Below are 17499 nucleotides of genomic sequence, written 5' to 3'. Positions count from 1 at the left end.
GGCACCCGCACGTTGATGCTTAAACATAAATCCACCTTCATAATGTTCCAACAAAAAAAAGCAACCCAGTTCTCAGCTTCACTATGTGACGCATGTAGGGCTCTCCCGGCAACGTGACTGAATGACGTCCCTTGCATAGAACGCACTCCGCCGCCGTCTCTTCAGGTCGGTAGGCCCCAACCAAGCTTTACAAGAGAAACAAAAGCTTTTTCCTGAGAATGACCGCGGCTACCATTGAGCACTGTTACCGATCACCGTTGTTGAGTCTTAGTTCCGGCCTCTTGCATCAAGCATTAATGCTGCTGTTCATTATCCAGCATGAGCGGCATCGCTAAGATGTCTCTCCCGACCCAGTGTAGAGTTTCAAGATTGAAGTTGCATTGTCGTCAAAGACGACTGTACTCTTTAGAGTAACAGTGAAAACGAGCTTACAAGGCACTTGTAAGCGCCCTGGATACTTATCCTGTTACCCGGACCGCCAAGCAATTCCAAAAACCAAAGTCACCAGCATAAATCCCAACAGCAACCATACGATGCGGTTCCAGCTCTTTTCACACGTCGTAGAAGGGGGCGCGAGGGTGGAAGCACTCCATGTTCGCGACACGAACGAGAATGCCTTGCGCACATGACAAGCGAGCCAGAAGTTTGAAAATGCTTTGTCTCTAGACCGTTCAATTCGTGTTAGCCATACCACATCCGAGCTGCCCTTACCTATCTATACAGGCAATGCAATCCCTCTATAATGCCACCCTCTTCCCGCTAAAAGAAACCTTATGTACCTCTTCGTCCCTACCTCGAACCCTCCCCACCTATGAAACCGTATCGACACCCCTACGCTTCAGCGTATCCTTCGCCGTCGTGACCTTCATTCCAATCCTATAACCTCCAGTCAGCCATCAAACCCGAAACCCCGAAAAGAAAAAGAGAAGAAAAAAAAAACGAAATACTCACCGCGCATCCAAATCATACCCCTCCCCCCACTTCGCCACCTTCTCGACCCAACTCCCACACTCCCTCAGCCTCTCCTTCCCGTCCCTCCCCAACCCATGCTCGCCCTTCTCCCGCTCCTCCGCGCGCACCTCCTCCCACAGGCAAGCGCCCATCTCGTAGCAAGCCGCGGGCAGCGTCCAGTTGTCGCGGTTCCCGCCGCGCAGCGCCGCCGCGTCGACGCACAGCACCTGCGTGAGGAGCAGCTCCTTTGCCTCAGACACTTGTCCCAAGTTGCGCATGGCCGTCGCGCGCAGCAGCGAGCGGATGCAGCGCTCGTCCAGGGGCTCGGCGTCGGCTCCTCCTCCTCCTGCCGCGGAGGAGGAGGCGCCGCGGTCCAGCGCTCCGAGCGAGAGCTCGAGGTGGGCGGGCCGCATGCGCTTGTAGCCGTTCCAGAAGTAAATGACCTCCTCGACGGGGGCGACGCCGACGGCGTCGACGACGGAGGCGGCGCCCGTCTCGGCGCGGCGGGCCTCCCACTTGGCGAGCTTGCGGTTGACGAAGGTGTCGAAGGGGAGCTGGCGGGCCATGAAGCGCTTCTTGCCCGTGTGCTTGGGGACGACGGCGAGCAGGCGCTCCGCCTCCTTCTTGTCCCGCGCGGCGGCGGCGGCGTCGCCGGCGGCCAGGGCCTCGCGGTGGAGCTCGACGTGGGCGCAGGCGGCGATGTAGTAGTACAGGCCGTGGCTCCAGTTGTTCAGGGAGACGCACTTCTGGAAGGCGGCGGCGCATTCGCGCAGGCGGTGCGCGTACATCAGGTCCAGCGAGCGCTCGAACCAGTGCAGCGCCTCGACCTGCTTGAGCTGCGGCGAGCCGCCCGCGCTGGTGCTGTCCATGAGTGCCAGCGCGTCTTCGAGCCGGCGCGCGCTTGCTAGCATTCGTGCTTCCTCCAGCAGCCACAGGTGGCTCGCCGGGTAGCGCTGCCGCATCTCGACGAGCAGGCCTGCGCACCGTTCGCGCGGGTGCGCGCCTTCCTGGCCGGGACCGGGGACGATATCGCAGAAACCGAGCATGCCGTTGTAGTATGACAGGATGATCAGCCCGGCGAGGCCGCCGTAGACGTTATCGAACTTGGTTGCTTGCCAGAGCATGGCGAGCCCGCGGTCGCGGTCACCCTTGAAGCCGACGATCTTGAGCAGCATGGCGAAGGCGGGTGGGATCATGGAGATGACGAGCATGAGGACGCCGAAGCACATGTTGGTGCCAGAGTGGATGAAAATGTCCGTAGCATCGTCTCCGAGCAGGGAAGGGTCGGTCGAGGGATGGTCGGTAGCGAGCCGTAAGGACTGGGCGTCGTCCGCGAGCTCTGAGATGTCTGGAATCTTTTCCGCGGCGGCGGCTGAGGATGAGGTTGCGGCTTCGTATGACGGAGGTGGATCCACTCGCTTCTCTTCAATCTCGAGATGTCCAGCATAGATCGGAGGTGTAGGCACGCCCTCGTGTTCCTCGTCGGCGTCGAAGAATTCGTCAGCCTCTGACAACGGCGTGCTTCCTTCGCCGAAGTCTTTCTCTTTTACCGGCAATTTACTGCTGCTTGCCGTCGTGGATGCAGCCTGAGCCATAGCAGCATTCTGCGGCGCCGCCACTCCAGCTTCAACCTCCTTAGCAGCAACCACCGACCTCGCCGACTGCGATCCCAAAGACACCCGTGGACTCCCCGCTACGCTGCTCTTCCCCAAATTCGCTTTCTCGGCCTCGATGATGGCGTCCAACGCCACGAACGCCTTCCGCATGTTGTAGAACCCCTTGATACTCTCCGTCAAGCTCTCGTTCAGCACGCCCACGATGGCGCCCATCAGCTGCGCCTGCGCGACGCAGCTGGCGAATTCTGAGCCGGCGGGATATATGGAAGATCGAGGCGCATGGCGCTGGGCCTTTCGCAGGTGTTCGGACGCGCTGTTTTCCGCGTCCTTGAGAGTGTCGGCGGCTACATCGCTCGTCGCATGGCACAAATGGCCAATTCCGTCAGTGAAAATCGTTCGTTTCCCGTCTCGGCTTCCCCCCAAAGAGATAGGCAGGGGAGGCGCGGGGCGGTTAGAGGATACCTTCTTTCATGACTTCCTGCTCGAAACCGAGAGTTGCCCTCATGAACGTGACGACGCCTTTACCTAGCTACATTCGAGAAAGCATGAGCCCAATGTCCAACCGCCCGAACGGCAACTTGCCCATATCACCCCTACGGGGCAATTTACGCGAAGCCGGGCCAGGGTATGTATGCGCGATTGGTGTGTGGTACCTTGTGAAAGGGCGACGCGCCGTCTCCGAGCAGCTTCTCCGCAGTATTGACATCATCGTTCATGATGTGAGAAACAGCTATTTTCCACCAAAGGAAAAGCAAATAAATCAGCGCTTCGTTCGGATACCTCCGGATTAGGCCCGTCGGACGCTCTGAGGGAGGGGAATTTGCGCTGTCTCACATACCACGCATGGCAGCTTCCACTACAAGTGTCACAAGCGCGTCAGCATGATCTACGCGGGAAAGAGTGTGGTGGTAGTCAGTGTAGTACGCTGCTGCGGCTCTTCCAGCGCGTTCAGCGACTGGGTCGAGCCATGAAGCCTTGCTTTCGAGCCGAGCCAGTTGCCTAGAGGCATGATGTTGGTAGTGGTCGCGACGGCTGTGGTTCGGTCTCGGGGGAAGCACGCGGCGGTTCGGGTTTGTGATTCGGGATTATAACAGAAAGGTGGAAGCTGGATGTTGCTCAAGGCGGTAGTTGAGGGATCGACGAAGCGGCAGTCGAGGTGAAGGCAACAAAGGCGGGCCAAACGCGCGGCATGAATGGGGAGTGAGAAGCGGAAGGCGAGGTGGGGGAGGGGAATGAAGGATGAGGAACCATCGACGGCATTGGACGGGGGGAGGGGAGAACGCGAAAGGCGAGACCGGGCCAGAGCGGAATTAAGAGCGGGCAAGGTTGCCTTAGCCTCGCAGCAGAGCAATAATAATACTGTTACGGCGCGCAGTAACAGGCTGCCCCAGTCGCGGTCGGTAGCAATGCGGCGCGCAAGCGTTCGATGACATCGCTGACGCGCACTGACCCGCGCCGGCATCCCTGCCCGCCGCCTTTGGAGGTGGGTCTTGGCGCCGCTGCTGCTGTGGCCGACAGCTCGCCGCAGCTGTGATCATCGTCTCGACCAATCCATCCATCCCATCGCTGCCGTAATACCACTGCGCCCCACCTCCCAACCGCCGTCCTCGTCCGCTCTCTGCACAGGCAGACACGTCTCAACCCGCGCAAGCAAACGTACCCCCGTAACCCCACCGAAACCGCTCCAGCCCGCAACCACCATGTCCGGAGCAGCGCAGGGCGGCATAGACACCAAGAAGGCCATCGTCAGCGATGCCGACAACAGTGGCACCAACAAGGACCACCAGAAGCCCGCCACTGCGTTAGAGGAGGATGACGAGTTTGAGGACTTCCCCGTTGAAGGTGAGTTGAGAAGACCGAAGCTATCTCCCGGCAAAGAACGGTAGTCAAAGCCGCCGCTGCCGTCTCGTCTGCTGCCCATCCTTGCTCCCATCTTCGTCAAGATGAATTTTCAGCACCGCAAGCGTGCTGTCGCGGGTGCCTCGTTTCGTGTGGCATAGAATGCAGGACGCCAGGCATGATTGCAGCATGCAGAGCTCCACACAGCATCGAAAAGGAAACTCCAGACCCAGAGGCTAATGCCAGAAAATCGATAGACTGGGAACAAGAGGATACCGAGCTGCCCGCCGCAAACACGCACCTGTGGGAGGAGAGCTGGGACGACGATGACACGAGCGAGGACTTCTCTGCGCAGCTGAAGGAAGAGCTGAAGAAGGTCGAGTCGAAGCGTGGTTGATAGGGCGAACAAATAGCAGGGAAAGACGGAATGCGCGACAAATGAACAGTCGAAACAACGATGAAAAGATTATCGCGTAATGAATGGAAGACCACAGGCATCCGACACGGAACAAGGTATGGCGTTGAGTCGGGAGAACAAATATCAGGCATCATCATGTCATGTCCAACTTTGTCACGGACAGGCTTGATTGTCTCATTTACGAGTGAGCGATGCAGTCCCCATTACAAATGATAGAGGAGTGACTTCACTCATCACACGCGAATAATCACAATCCTATGCTTGTGAAGGTGTCAAGATATCTTATTTGTCATCATTTACATTAAAGAACCCCATTTTTCTCCGTCACTCGTCAAAGCCTGGACGTGCTCCCTTTATTTTATGCATCCAGAATCAGAGCCGAATCAACCGGCGCCAACGATCATTACAATAATTCCATTTACTTACTCGACAGAGCAACAACACCGGGCAGGGCCTTGCCCTCGAGGAGCTCCAGGGAAGCACCACCGCCGGTCGAGACGTGGCTGAGCTTGTCCTCAACGCCGTACTTGGCGGCGACAGTGGCAGTGTCACCACCACCGATGATGACGATCTTGCCGGACTGGGCGGCGGCGACGGCCTTGTCGAGGGTGGCCTTGGTGCCGCTGGCGAACTTCTCGAACTCGAAGACACCGGCAGGGCCGTTCCAGAGGATGGTCTTGGCCTCGTCAATGGCCTCGTTGTAAAGCTTGACGGACTTCTCGCCGCAGTCGAGACCCATCCAGCCATCGGGGATACCCTCGGCATCGGTGGCGTAGCCGGTGTTGGCGTCCTTGTCGAACTTGTCGGCAGTGATGAAGTCGACGGGCAGGACGAACTTGACGTTGTTCTTCTTGGCCTTCTCAACGAGGGCGGGAACAGTCTTCGCGCCGGCCTCATCGTAGAGGGAGTCGCCAATCTTCATGTTCTCCAGGGTCTTCTTGAAGGTGAAAGCCATACCACCGCAGATAACGATGGTGTTGACCTTGTCGAGCAGGTTGTCGATCAGCTGAATCTTGTCCGAAACCTTGGCACCACCAAGGATAGCGATGAAGGGACGCTGAGGGCTCTCCAGGGCCTTGGCGAAGTACTCGAGCTCCTTCTTCATGAGGAAACCGGCAGCCTTCTGGGGAAGCTGGCAGCCGACCATGGAGCTGTGGGCACGGTGGGCAGTACCGAAAGCGTCGTCTGATCATTGTCAGTTATTCAGTCCTGCAGAGTTCACTTGATTGAGGGCTTACTGATGTAGACATCACCAAGCTTGGTGAGGCCCTTGCGGAACTCCTCAACGGCGGCGGGGTCGGCCTTGACCTTCTTGCCGTCAGGGCCCTTTGAGCTACCCTCCTCCTCAATGTGGAAGCGCAGGTTCTCCAGGAGGACGATCTGGCCACCAGTGGCCTTGTTGACGGCCTCCTCGGCCTCGGCACCAACGCAGTCGCTGGTGAAGACGACGCTCTTGCCAAGAAGCTTCTCGAGCTCGCCGACAACGGGCTTGAGGCTGTACTTCTCGTTCTTCTTGCCGTCAGGGCGGCCAAGATGGGACATCAGGACGACGGCCTTGGCGCCATTGTCGACAGCATACTTGATGGTGGGGAGAGCACCGACGATACGCTGGTTGTTGGTGATCTTCTTGTCCGAGTCGAGGGGAACGTTGAAGTCAACCTGCGGGGCATGTTAGCAGCGACTTCTTTGCTTGGTGTATCGGCATGCTAGTGTACGTACGCGGATCAGGACGCGCTTGTCCTTGAGATCGACGTCGGTGATGGCGAGCTTGTTGGAGAGCGACATGGTGGGGTGTGCTGTGGAAATCTGCACGGCGTGTCAGTTGCGTCTGCAGGACTCATGACTGCGATGGCTGAGAAGGCTCAAGAGGCATGCATGCGCAATGCGACGGTGGTGCTGCGACGCAAGGCCCCTGTGAGAGGTGACTCTCAGGCGTCCGTGGAGGGGTAGCTGCGGCGGCAGAGGGCGGCAACGCTCCTCGTCAAGTCGCAGACATTGGCGGGCAGCGGGGACAATGGGCAAAGGCGAATGGACGGCATACCTGGGTATCTCTGAGAAGGGTGCAGTGTTGTTGAGAGTTGAGAGAGAGGATGGTGGGCAAGCTCGATGTTTTGTGCCTCGCGCGGCGGGGTCTTAAATGTGGTGGGGCACCAAGCCCTAGGGTGACGTTTTAGTGGTTTTTGGCATTTGACATAGCACCACCAGCCCGCCGCACAGACTCGCAGACGCCCGCCTCGCGAGACTCTTCAGCCCGGGCACAGCGTGATCTTTCGAGATAACACTGAAATCGGCTGACTAGACCCTCTCGTGCGTCTCATCCCAACTCCACCACGCCTCCCTCTACCAAAAAAAAAACACCGCACTCCTGCCGCGCTCCTGCCAGGCGGGCCTTGCCGAAATCCTGAGGCTGCTGAGACGAAGCGCCCATTCTGCGGCCCCCCGTCACCACCCGACCTGCAGCTGCAGCGCCGCAGGCCCGGTAGCGTGATAGCCGACGTTCCGACTGCTCCGGACGACGGTCCTCTTCACCTGAGGAGGGAGAATAAAGCGCTCATCACCCTTCATTCCGTATCTGCTTATCCTGATGCCGTTCGACTGCACTCGATTCGCCCCTCGTCCGCGTTACCCTGATGTCCCACCTCGTCGATGCTGACATCCAAGGCCGCCAGGAGCGTGGGTGGTGAGTTGTCTCGCCTTGCCGTCCGCTCTGTACGCATTTGATCTCCGATGCTCCTTCGCGGCGCCGACTTTCTAGAAAGAAGTGGCCGGTAGCGGAGCATTTGGTGGGCTGTCACCTCATTCGGGCCGGTGAAACAGGCGGATTCCGCGCCTGAGGCCCATCGCTCGCCACGATACGGACAACTTGGCCTACGCGTACTCACTGAGATTGAGTTCCGAGGTACTTTCGATGGAGTAGAGATCATTGGAGACGACGTCGGCTGGCACTCTTGCCCCGACAACCGGACAACCGGCGACAGACCAATCACATGTGATTGATCGACCCTTCAGGATTGCATTCCCAGTACCTACGAAGCAAGAGCAAGGAACAGAAGGGTCTAGGTGGTGTTTCAAGGGTTTTCGACAAGTGCTGAATTGTTCGTACTGTGCGCTGCTGAGTCGAGAGCTGTCGGACCCTTCCCGCATTTCCACAGGACTATCCATTCCATTAAGCGGTTCAAACGTTCAAACCTTGATCCTAGATTATTTACAGGTCATTGACAGCATTACAAGGTAAACCAACGCCCCTTATGCTATCAAAACTGGTATCGGCTCCCAAACACAAGGGAAAAAAGTGAAGACAGCAATCACAACATTCCGCGCTCCAGAAACCTTACGGGCAGATCCACATGCCTGGCTCGCAAGAACTCGGCCACGTTCTTTCCCAATACATCATACGTCCCTGAACAGCTTACACCCCGGTCAAGGTGCTCGTGCAATAGGAAGTGGACTGCGCGCATATTTGGCAATTCGAAGCGATCCTACGCACGAAAAACGAACTCCGGTTAGCAAGCACGATACTGAAACCACAACCAGAAACCGCTTTCCTCTTCACAGGACCGCCATTAAGGCAAAAAACAAAAAACAAAAACAAAAGGAGACAAGGTAGGCGGAGAGAACTCACGATGGGTTTTCCCTTGAACTCATCTGCCAACAACTCCTCCATCTTGGCCACACTCAACAACCCCCTCAGCCAGTCCCATTCATCCTGATGCCGAACCCAGAAACCAACGTTGCAATCACTGCCCTTGTCGCCGCTGCGCGCGTGCACCAGCCACCCCAACGGGCCTCGCACCGTTTTCCCAAACGCCGTAGCAGGGTCCATGGTGCCGCCAGTCGTAACAGGCTGACTGGGCTGCCTCTTGTCCCAAACGCGCGTCTGCGGTGGCGGCGGGACATCCAGCGTCTCGCCGCCGCCGCCACGCCAGGGCAGATGGACGCGGTGCAGGACGTCGGCCTGCGGCAGCAGCGTGACGTAGTACTCGTGGATGGGGCGGGGGAAGGCCATACGGAGGTCCAGGTGCGGGGTGGCTCCAGGGTATCCCTGCATGATGGGGTCGATGCAAGGGCGGACGAAGTGTTGGGGGGCGAGGGCCTCGGCGACGGGCGCCTGCGCCAGCACGCGCAGGTCGACGGTGGCGGCGGCCTGGCTGGTCGGGTTCTCGGCGGCGGTGCCGTGCAGGGTGAAGGTGAGCTTGGAGAGGCGCTGCAGGCGCGCGGGCCCGAGCTGCTTGCGGGTCTGCCGCTCCATCATGCGCGCCTTCGCCGCGATGTCCAGCCCGACCATGAACCAGTGGAACTCGGCTTGGTAGCCGCCGTGCGCGGTCAGGCCGACCTTGGTGGTTGGCGGCGGCGGCGCCGACTTGACGCCGTGCAGGGCGACGCGGTCGGTCGTGAGCTGCTCGAACCAGACGGAGTCGAGGAGGGCGGTCACGTCGGAGTTGAAGTACCAGGGGCCTTGGATTTCGTAAAGCAGTTGAGAGGAGCACGTGTTGGTGGAGACTTCGCCACCGGAGCCCTGGCTCTTGGTGATGACGACGCCGCCTTCGGATGAGACCTCCGCGATGGGGTATCCGATGTCGTCCCAACCTTTGTCTTCGAGGGCCTTGAAGCCGGTGTAGTTGCCACCGCATACGTAGTTGGAGCACTCTATCAAATGGCCGGCTACGAAAGCGTTGGCAAGTTGGTCGAGATCGGTCCGCTTCCAGTTGTGCCACCAGAACGCAGAGCCGATTATAGGAGAGGCGTCTGCTACTCTTCCGCAAATGACGATGTCTGCTGATGTTAGCATTGTGATGGTGGACTGGGGCGGCGAATTGATATACCTGCACCATTGGCGAAAGCGGCTGCGATGCCCATGCCTCCCAAATATGCTTGTGCATAGATGGGTTTGAACTTCCAGTCTTTAAGGGTCTCCCCAGTGTATATGTTCTCGAATTGGGAATTACCCAACTCTAGAGATTTCTGGACTGCGGGCAACACTTCATCGCCAGATATCCACGCCACCTTCAAGTCCAATCCTTTGCTTTTCACCAACTTCGTCACTACTTGACTGAGCTTCTCAGTGTCGGAAGCTCCTGCATTGACGGCAACTTTGATTTTGTGTCTTGCAAGGTTTGGTAGCGCTGGCTCGAGTGCTTCAAGGAAGCTAGCTTCGTAGGCATTACCGGATGCTGTACTAGCATTAGTGGTTGCTTTAGACTGAAAACTTCGAGGTCACTTCGCACCCGCGGTCTTCATGGAGCCTTTCGTAGTCATATTGGCTTCTGACATCCAGTCTCCGATGATGACGTCGACAGGGTCGCTCTGGTGGTTGGCTGCGAAAAGGCGCATGGCATCGCGGCGGTCGACGCTCGAACCGGAGCATCCTGTCCTTGAGTGAGCGGTAAGACAATCGAAGAGTGCTCAATGTAAAGTAAGGTACCTCCAATACGGATTGGTCGACTCTCAGGCATGCTGTCAGGTATTATACTGAGAAGAGAACAAGATGTATGAGCGCGATGTTAGTGACGGCGGGGTGAATGAGCGAGCCGGGGGCGTGTCACGGAATTATATGGAAAGGTACAATGAAGACGAGATTCTTGCGTCACGGGCGTTTTATTCTTATCGGCTCCCCGCTGCTACTGCAGGGTCCGAGGTTCGTGGCTTTGCTCACGTCTCGAATGGGGAGAAGCTTGAGGGGTCGTAGCCGGAGTACCGACGCGGCGGGCCCGGAATGCGGGGTGAGCCTCAAGCCACCCCGTAGGAGCTGAACGCTTAGACAGCGTGCGGCCTAAACCGTCAGCATTATTTTTATAGTCCACGGATAAGCATCGGTTACTGTAGCCGGGAGATTACAGAATAGCGTCGACGTTTAGCGACTTCTCCTGATCGCACAGAGTGGCGAAGCGATGAGGGTACATCTGCATGTTGCAGTCGGGGGCCAGCGCGGTATTCATAAAGGTCGGCTTACTTGATAATGGCATGTACAGTAAGATCAGGATGGTCAGATGAAGCTTTGTGCGATACAAAACGTCCGTCGTCGGGCCGGCGAAAGCTTCAACTGCTCGACCACGTTGCAAGAGCAATTAAGCCAGCCGACCATGTACATACTTTCCCCGAGGTTTTGGTGATAGCTGTCTTTGTGATGTGACAGGTCAGAATCGCATTGGTTCGCAGAAAAAGCAAATACATGCCTGCATTCTGCTGCGACACTCCCCTGTCTGCAACCTGGTTTGCCGTACTGGTTCGCCCAACATGATAGGCCTGATTCCAGCACACCTGCCGGTTGACAATTTTCTGGAGGAAAGAAATACACGCGGGCCGCCGGATGCAGGAAGAGGTACTGCAATGACAAGGGTGTCAAAGGTGGGGGGCTGGCCACGGCTTTCTGCATGGAAACTATGAAAGGATCTGCAAAGAAACAACTCCCGAAAAACGTAGCCTCAACATAGCAACAAAGAGTTGGGCAGAATGCCGACGGTGTTGGGAGCAAATAACGACAAGCGCAAGGCAACAACGGTCATGTGATCTCGCGCCTAGTCTTAATCGCCACCGCGACGCGCCCGCACCTTCCTAAACTTCCCACGCGTCGCCTCACAACTTCCGCGTCTCCCCGCGCAGAAGACCAGCCACTTGCGCCAGACATCCCGTTCTCGAGCACACTCGTACCAGTGCTGCCTGTTCACCAATCTTTCCCCTCCACGCCCATCATCGCCACCATGAGCACCGAAGAGGATCCCTCGCAGTCCGGCTACGATGACAGCATGGCAGGGCCGGGCGCCCCTACGCCTCTGAGTGCTCTTGAGGTATGCATTCGCTCCGTGAATCGGCAAAGTCATTCGTTCCCATGTCTAATGGTTTGTTGCAGGGTGTGAACGGTCTGACTGCACGCGACATCAAGCTCGTTGTAGATGGCGGCTACCACACGGTAGAGTCCGTGGCGTATACGTGAGACGCACAGTTTGACTATGCCGGTGGCGGATGCTGACATGATACAGACCCAAGCGTATTCTCGAACAGATCAAGGGAATCTCGGAGCAAAAGGCGACGAAAATCCTGGTCGAGGGTAAGTGCACCATGCTTGCATACAGAGTCCATCTAACGAAAGACAGCGGGGAAGCTGGTTCCCATGGGCTTTACCACCGCGACAGAAATGCACCAGAGACGTAGCGAACTAATCTCCATTACTACCGGCTCAAAGCAGCTCGACACTCTCCTCGCTGGCGGTATCGAGACTGGATCAATCACGGAGATATTTGGAGAGTTCAGGACCGGAAAGAGTCAAATCTGTCATACTCTTGCTGTGACATGTCAACTCCCTTTCGACATGAGTGGCGGAGAAGGCAAATGTCTGTATATTGACACAGAAGGCACTTTTCGGTACGTTTCCCCCCGTCCCATCCACAATTCGGATCGCTCATATGCTTTAGACCCGTTCGTTTACTGGCAGTGGCCAACCGCTACGGATTGTCGGGCGAAGAAGTCTTGGACAACGTCGCGTACGCCCGCGCATACAACTCAGACCATCAGCTCCAACTTCTACAGCAGGCTGCGCAGATGATGACAGAAACCCGTTTCTCGCTTCTCATCGTCGACTCGGCAACTTCTCTTTACAGAACGGATTTCGCGGGTCGTGGAGAGCTTTCGGCACGCCAAGTCCATCTTGCCAAGTTCATGCGCACCCTGCAGCGCTTAGCCGACGAATTTGGCATCGCCGTCGTCATCACAAACCAGGTCGTGGCGCAAGTTGATGGTGGCCCCAGTGCGATGTTCAACCCCGATCCGAAGAAACCTATTGGCGGTAACATCATCGCGCATGCCAGCACTACACGTCTAAGCTTGAAGAAGGGTCGCGGTGAGACTAGGATATGCAAGATCTATGACAGCCCATGTCTTCCCGAAAGTGATGCCATGTTCGCTATCAACGAGGACGGTATCGGCGATCCCAGCCCGAAGGACCTGGAGAAGGAGTAGAGAGGCCTTTCGATAGATGAGTACCCCGGCACATTATAATGGCGAAGCGTGGCTATGGAGCACGATGCAACGATAGGCTTTGCTCTCGTTGGCTGGTAGCATGGATGGCGAAGGTATAGGGCGTGTTTTTCGGTGTTTGCTGAGCATGGGCGTCTGCGGTCATTTGCTTCGAACTTTATGGTCTATCCTGCTTACATATGTACAAATGAAGCACAAATATTGCTGTGAATCGCAAGGTTGCTGAGTTCTACAGCGTGTCGTTTGAATTTACATACGTGCAGCAGCTGTGGCTGGTGTTTGTGGCGGGTGCACGCGCGCGATCGTCGGTGTCGAATCCCTGTCATGTTCAGGCGTGTCGAAGCTCGAGTTTGAGCTCACAAAGCTGCTCCGCCCGACAACACCGCGTCCGTCCATTGCGCTTTCCCGCGAACACCGCCTCGACCTCCAAGCGCCCGATCCGCGCTGAATGGCGCAGCGATGGCTACCTCTACCGCTCCTCTCCTCTACCGGGAAACGCGACTGAACCTCGATCCGCCCTACGCAGGCTCTACTATTGGCGTCACGCTCCCGCCTCATAGCACCTCCGCTTTCCTGTCGCGTCCTAAGGGCAAGCGCATTATCGTTGAAGAGGGCAACACTAGCTCCGATGAGACGTCCTTCGCCCGCCGCCACCTCGCGGCCAACGACGCCTCCATCTTCTTCCGGCGCAAACATCCATACCCGCGGACTTTCCTGTGGAGGATTCTGGACGATCGCAAGGTCCTAGAGCTGCGCTCGGTAGACTTGACTGTCGACCGTCACCACAAGGGAGAGGCCATCCTGACGCTATTGCTGAGCTTTCCCAATGCCATCCGTCCATTTGGCGTTGCTCTAGCCGAGCGCGATGACCGCGACGCGCTCAACGTCTTTGTCTTGACCACCGCGAATGAGCTCTACACGTTGGACCTACACAAGGATTTCTTCATCCGCCCCGCCGCTACCGAGATCGACGTCGACGTCTGGTGCAAGACCTGTGTTCCCTCCGCGTTCAGCTTCCGCTACCCCTACCGCATAGTCGCCAGCAGCGCGCTTGAGCTGTTGGTCTCGCTACATGACGGAGGTCTGCTTCGCTTGAACCGAATCGCTGCATCCGATGGTATGTCCGGGATTGGCTATGTATTTACTCATGCGAGCATGGCTAACTATTCCAGGTTCCTCCTGGCGTGAAACGTTCTTCTCCGAAGGTGGCTGGGGTTCGGCCTTTAAGAGTTTGATCCCATGGAAGGGGCACAATACCGTTCGCTTTGGCACCTTAGACCTCGAGGCATCGACTGCTGCCGCCATTGCCTTGTCACCAGACGAGAAGCACATCTTCACGGTCTCTCTGAACCATACTCTGAAGGCTTGGAACCTGGAAACCGGCAAAGTTGGCATACAGACGGATTTGCTTGGCGAGAATGAAAGGGACCCTCAAAAGCTGGCTCAATTCTTCATCGGTGCGGAGCAGCCAAAACTGATGGAGGTTCTAGAGGTTCAGGCTCCGCAGGACGGCGACGAATGTTTTGTCGTCACGTACTCGCCGAAGCGCCACCAATTCAAGTTTTGGGGGGTTAGGGACGCTGACGACGTGGAGTTCGGCATTCACGACGTTCAATCAGACTTCGTTTTCGTGCCGCCCGTCGATGAGCTCATGAATACGACCGTCTGGAACATGGAAGAATTCCATTTCAAAGCTCGGCCCGGCTGGAGAAGCTCTGAACTCTGGATCCGTGTCAGGTCAGGTCCCAGATGTATGGTCTTCTCGCTAAAATTCGACCTTTACGATTCGACGGAGCAGCTTGCCGACACCTGGAAAAACAATTGGGTGGCTGTAGACTCCGGCTCACTCACGGTGGAGGCTCTGAGGGCTTCACCCGCACACCCGATTGAGCCGACGCTCGAAGACCCATCGATCCACTCGCAAAACGTTTCTGAGCAGTGGATCGATTTCTTGTTTTACCCCGGTCGCTTCACAAGCGCGACGCTTGAAACTGCTCTGTGCGTCTACCGGCGTGGCCTTGGCGACTCTGCCACTCGTACACTCGTATTGAGCTCCAGTGCCAAGGCACCGATCAAGGACCAAATTTCAGCCGCCGTCGCCGCGAAGGTTCCTACCAGGCAACTTCCAGATGGTCAGATCGATTTCGATCAGTATGAGCTCGACATGGCGGGGCAGTGGCAGGTCTTCTATGGTGTCGTAAAGGACTTGCACAAGCGCCGGGGCGAGCCGGTTGCACTAGCGCTTGACGTTGAGGATGACCTTCCCTGGCTGCTGCTATCAGACTACGCATCGCCAATCAGGGCATGCAGCGAGGTAGAGATCCTGCGCTTGAACGACGAAACCCTTGTCCCTCCTGAGGAGCCTGCACTCTCAAGACCGCTTTTCAAGGCACTGAAGGATGACCTATCGATAGATGTCGCCAAACTTCTCGCTGCCGCTTCTTCCTTCCGCAATTCCTTTGTCGCTTCGTTCCGGGATCAATTGGCACTCGCTGTCAAACGAGAAATCTGCCAGGAAGACTCGTATTCGATCCCTGATCGCATGAAAGCCTTCGAGGCTTGCTGCGGTCTGTGCGAGCAGGTTACTGACGAGGATTTTGAGAAGCTCGAGTCGTTGCTCGAGGACCTTGGTGGTTTCGGTGGCGTAACACAGGAGCTTGTGTTGGCAGCGTTAGAACGGCTGGTAGAGGATGAACGAGGCCACCATCACGAGAGAGCCATCACCGCTTACGGTGCGAAGTCCCTGATTAGAGGCGCTCAGGAGACTCTGAACCTCACGCACGAGATTCTCCTGGACCTTCTTGTGCTCATTGTTTTCATGAGTCAGGAGCTCGAAGCTCATGAGACACCTGCATTGAAGCCTACCGACATCTACCCTGACATAATCGAGAGACTGAAGGGCATCACCATTTCCAAGTGGTTGGTGGCTACGGTGCGAGCTGACCCGAAGCCGCGGTCAAGACGAAGCTCTGTTGGAGAGCCAAACCAAACGGAAAACCCGGTAATAAAATCGACAGCAGTGGTGACATTGTTCGAAAGCCTCTTCATCGGCGATTGGGCGGAACTGAAAACTCCTTCGGCATCCACCTCTGAGCTCATCACTTACTGGTGTCGCTCGTGGTCGTTCGGTCTTCCACTACCCGAGAACTGGGAGTTTGTGGGAGCTGGGGTCCTGAGCAACCTGCTGAAGTACGGCAACTTGGATTTGGCCACCGACTTTTTGCCGTTCGTTCCAAGCAGCATCTGGGGAACCTATCTCAAAGGGCGGTATTACCTCGCTGTCGGAGACTTCAAGCTGGCCAGCACATATCTCAACAGAGTCAGCTTTGGATGTGGTAAGCCGCGTTTTCACACTGTTGTGAGTGGAATTAACCCTGATTGACGTGTAGCGAAAGGTTTCTTCGACATCTTCAACACCGACCATTACAATTTCCTCAGCCCTAGCGAGAAGGGGTACTTCCACGAGGGCCTGACAAGGTTCTGCCAACATGTCATGTATCTCTTCGAAAAGGCAAAGGCGCACACGTACGTCATTCAATGGGCAGAGGCTGCGTTGTTTGCAGTTCAAACCGAGGACCACGAGCAGGTGTGTACCGACATTTATGGTGTCTGAGTTGTGCTGACGAGCGGCAAGACCAAGATGCTGAAGCAGGAAGTGCTGTCTCGACTCTTCCACGCCTGCGTGCAATGTTCAAATTTCCGCGAGGCGTACGGCGCCCTATGCCGGTATCCCGACAACAACCTGTGAGTCCGGGACGATTTACCTGATACACATTCAATTTCTGACACGTGACTCGTAGCCGAAGATCCGCCCTGACGATGTTGGTCAAGACGATGATCAAGCAGAAGCAGATGCCCCTGCTCATCAGCTTCCCCTTCACCAGGCAGCTGGAGGACGTGGATGCGATTCTGGCTGGACTGTGCAGAGAGACGCTCAGCGTGAGCAGCGGGCCGCCCTTCCACCGGCTGCTGTACGCCTTCCGCATCGCCAAAAATAATTATCGGGGGGCGGCGCAGATCTTGTATGATCTTATTACGCGGCTCCAGGCGTCGTCTGCAGCGCTGCAGGACCCCACGGACGAGAGCATCACGCAGGCGTACCTGACGGTCATCAACACGCTCAGTCTGGTGAACGAGCAGGACCAGTACCTGCTGGTGGGGCAACGCGAGAGCGAGGGCGGGCTGAAGGGCGCAGCCGAAGGCAAGGCGGCTTCTCGGAGGAGGCTGATGACCTTGGAGGATTTGCGCAGGGAGTACCAAGCCGAGCTGGACCGTGTTGCGGCTATGGAGACGGGCCGTTTCGCGTTCAGTGCAGGCGGCGATGCCATGGACGTGCTGTGACTGAGGGGTTAAATAAAGGAGAAAAGCAATAGAGCACGGCGACCAAGGAAGCGGGGACCGAGCATTGATGCGGTGGAGGTGAGGGACGAAGGGGCACTAATGGCAAAAGACACTGGGCATGCTGTTTCACGGACGGGTTCGATCAATAGCGAGGAGTTATACGGGGTGGCATGGCTGGCCGATCGGGGAATTTCTATTTTTGTCGTGTGGACACACCGCTCTCGCTAGCCCGACGGGGTGTTTTGCTGGATGCTCGTGAGCGTGGAGCGTGTCTCGCTGTCTGGCACGCGCGGGAAGTTGCCGTCTTGGGGAATTGGCTGGGGGGGGGGGATGGGTTGGCGCGGAGTGATGGGCGTGCTCCTG

General features: G+C 57.0%; 6 protein-coding genes across 6 annotated transcripts; 3 read left to right on the top strand and 3 right to left on the bottom strand.

Moving 5' to 3' along the window:
- Positions 1-809: 809 nt before the first annotated feature.
- BKCO1_6000225 (mitochondrial outer membrane protein iml2) lies at positions 810-3576 on the bottom strand (the record flags this gene model as incomplete). Its single annotated transcript, XM_020277878.1, has 4 exons — positions 810-876; positions 952-2911; positions 3406-3423; positions 3492-3576. 4 exons carry the CDS (start codon positions 3574-3576, stop codon positions 810-812), a joined length of 2130 nt encoding a protein of 709 aa, XP_020133726.1.
- Positions 3577-4267: 691 nt separating this feature from the next.
- BKCO1_6000224 (26 proteasome complex subunit dss1) lies at positions 4268-4803 on the top strand (the record flags this gene model as incomplete). The annotated part of the gene is made up of 2 exons (XM_020277877.1): positions 4268-4409; positions 4664-4803. The coding sequence occupies 2 exons, from the start codon at positions 4268-4270 to the stop codon at positions 4801-4803; spliced, it is 282 nt and encodes a 93-aa protein (XP_020133727.1).
- Positions 4804-5242: 439 nt separating this feature from the next.
- BKCO1_6000223 (phosphoglycerate kinase) lies at positions 5243-6609 on the bottom strand (the record flags this gene model as incomplete). The annotated part of the gene is made up of 3 exons (XM_020277876.1): positions 5243-6009; positions 6063-6483; positions 6544-6609. 3 exons carry the CDS (start codon positions 6607-6609, stop codon positions 5243-5245), a joined length of 1254 nt encoding a protein of 417 aa, XP_020133732.1.
- Positions 6610-8129: 1520 nt separating this feature from the next.
- On the bottom strand, positions 8130-10277 carry BKCO1_6000222 (uncharacterized protein; the record flags this gene model as incomplete). The annotated part of the gene is made up of 5 exons (XM_020277875.1): positions 8130-8303; positions 8447-9597; positions 9648-9995; positions 10050-10190; positions 10247-10277. The coding sequence occupies 5 exons, from the start codon at positions 10275-10277 to the stop codon at positions 8130-8132; spliced, it is 1845 nt and encodes a 614-aa protein (XP_020133733.1).
- A 1245-nt stretch (positions 10278-11522) lies between these two features.
- Positions 11523-12777, top strand: BKCO1_6000221 (dna repair protein rad51; the record flags this gene model as incomplete). The annotated part of the gene is made up of 5 exons (XM_020277874.1): positions 11523-11609; positions 11672-11751; positions 11802-11869; positions 11916-12183; positions 12234-12777. 5 exons carry the CDS (start codon positions 11523-11525, stop codon positions 12775-12777), a joined length of 1047 nt encoding a protein of 348 aa, XP_020133730.1.
- A 477-nt stretch (positions 12778-13254) lies between these two features.
- BKCO1_6000220 (nucleoporin nup120 160) lies at positions 13255-17136 on the top strand (the record flags this gene model as incomplete). Its single annotated transcript, XM_020277873.1, has 5 exons — positions 13255-13912; positions 13968-16130; positions 16185-16381; positions 16430-16539; positions 16596-17136. 5 exons carry the CDS (start codon positions 13255-13257, stop codon positions 17134-17136), a joined length of 3669 nt encoding a protein of 1222 aa, XP_020133731.1.
- Between the last annotated feature and the right edge of the window lie 363 nt (positions 17137-17499).

Source organism: Diplodia corticola (assembly GCF_001883845.1).
Source record: "Diplodia corticola strain CBS 112549 chromosome Unknown scaffold6, whole genome shotgun sequence".
Taxonomy (NCBI): Eukaryota; Fungi; Ascomycota; class Dothideomycetes; order Botryosphaeriales; family Botryosphaeriaceae; genus Diplodia; species Diplodia corticola.
This window is presented reverse-complemented; position numbering and strand designations above follow the sequence as displayed.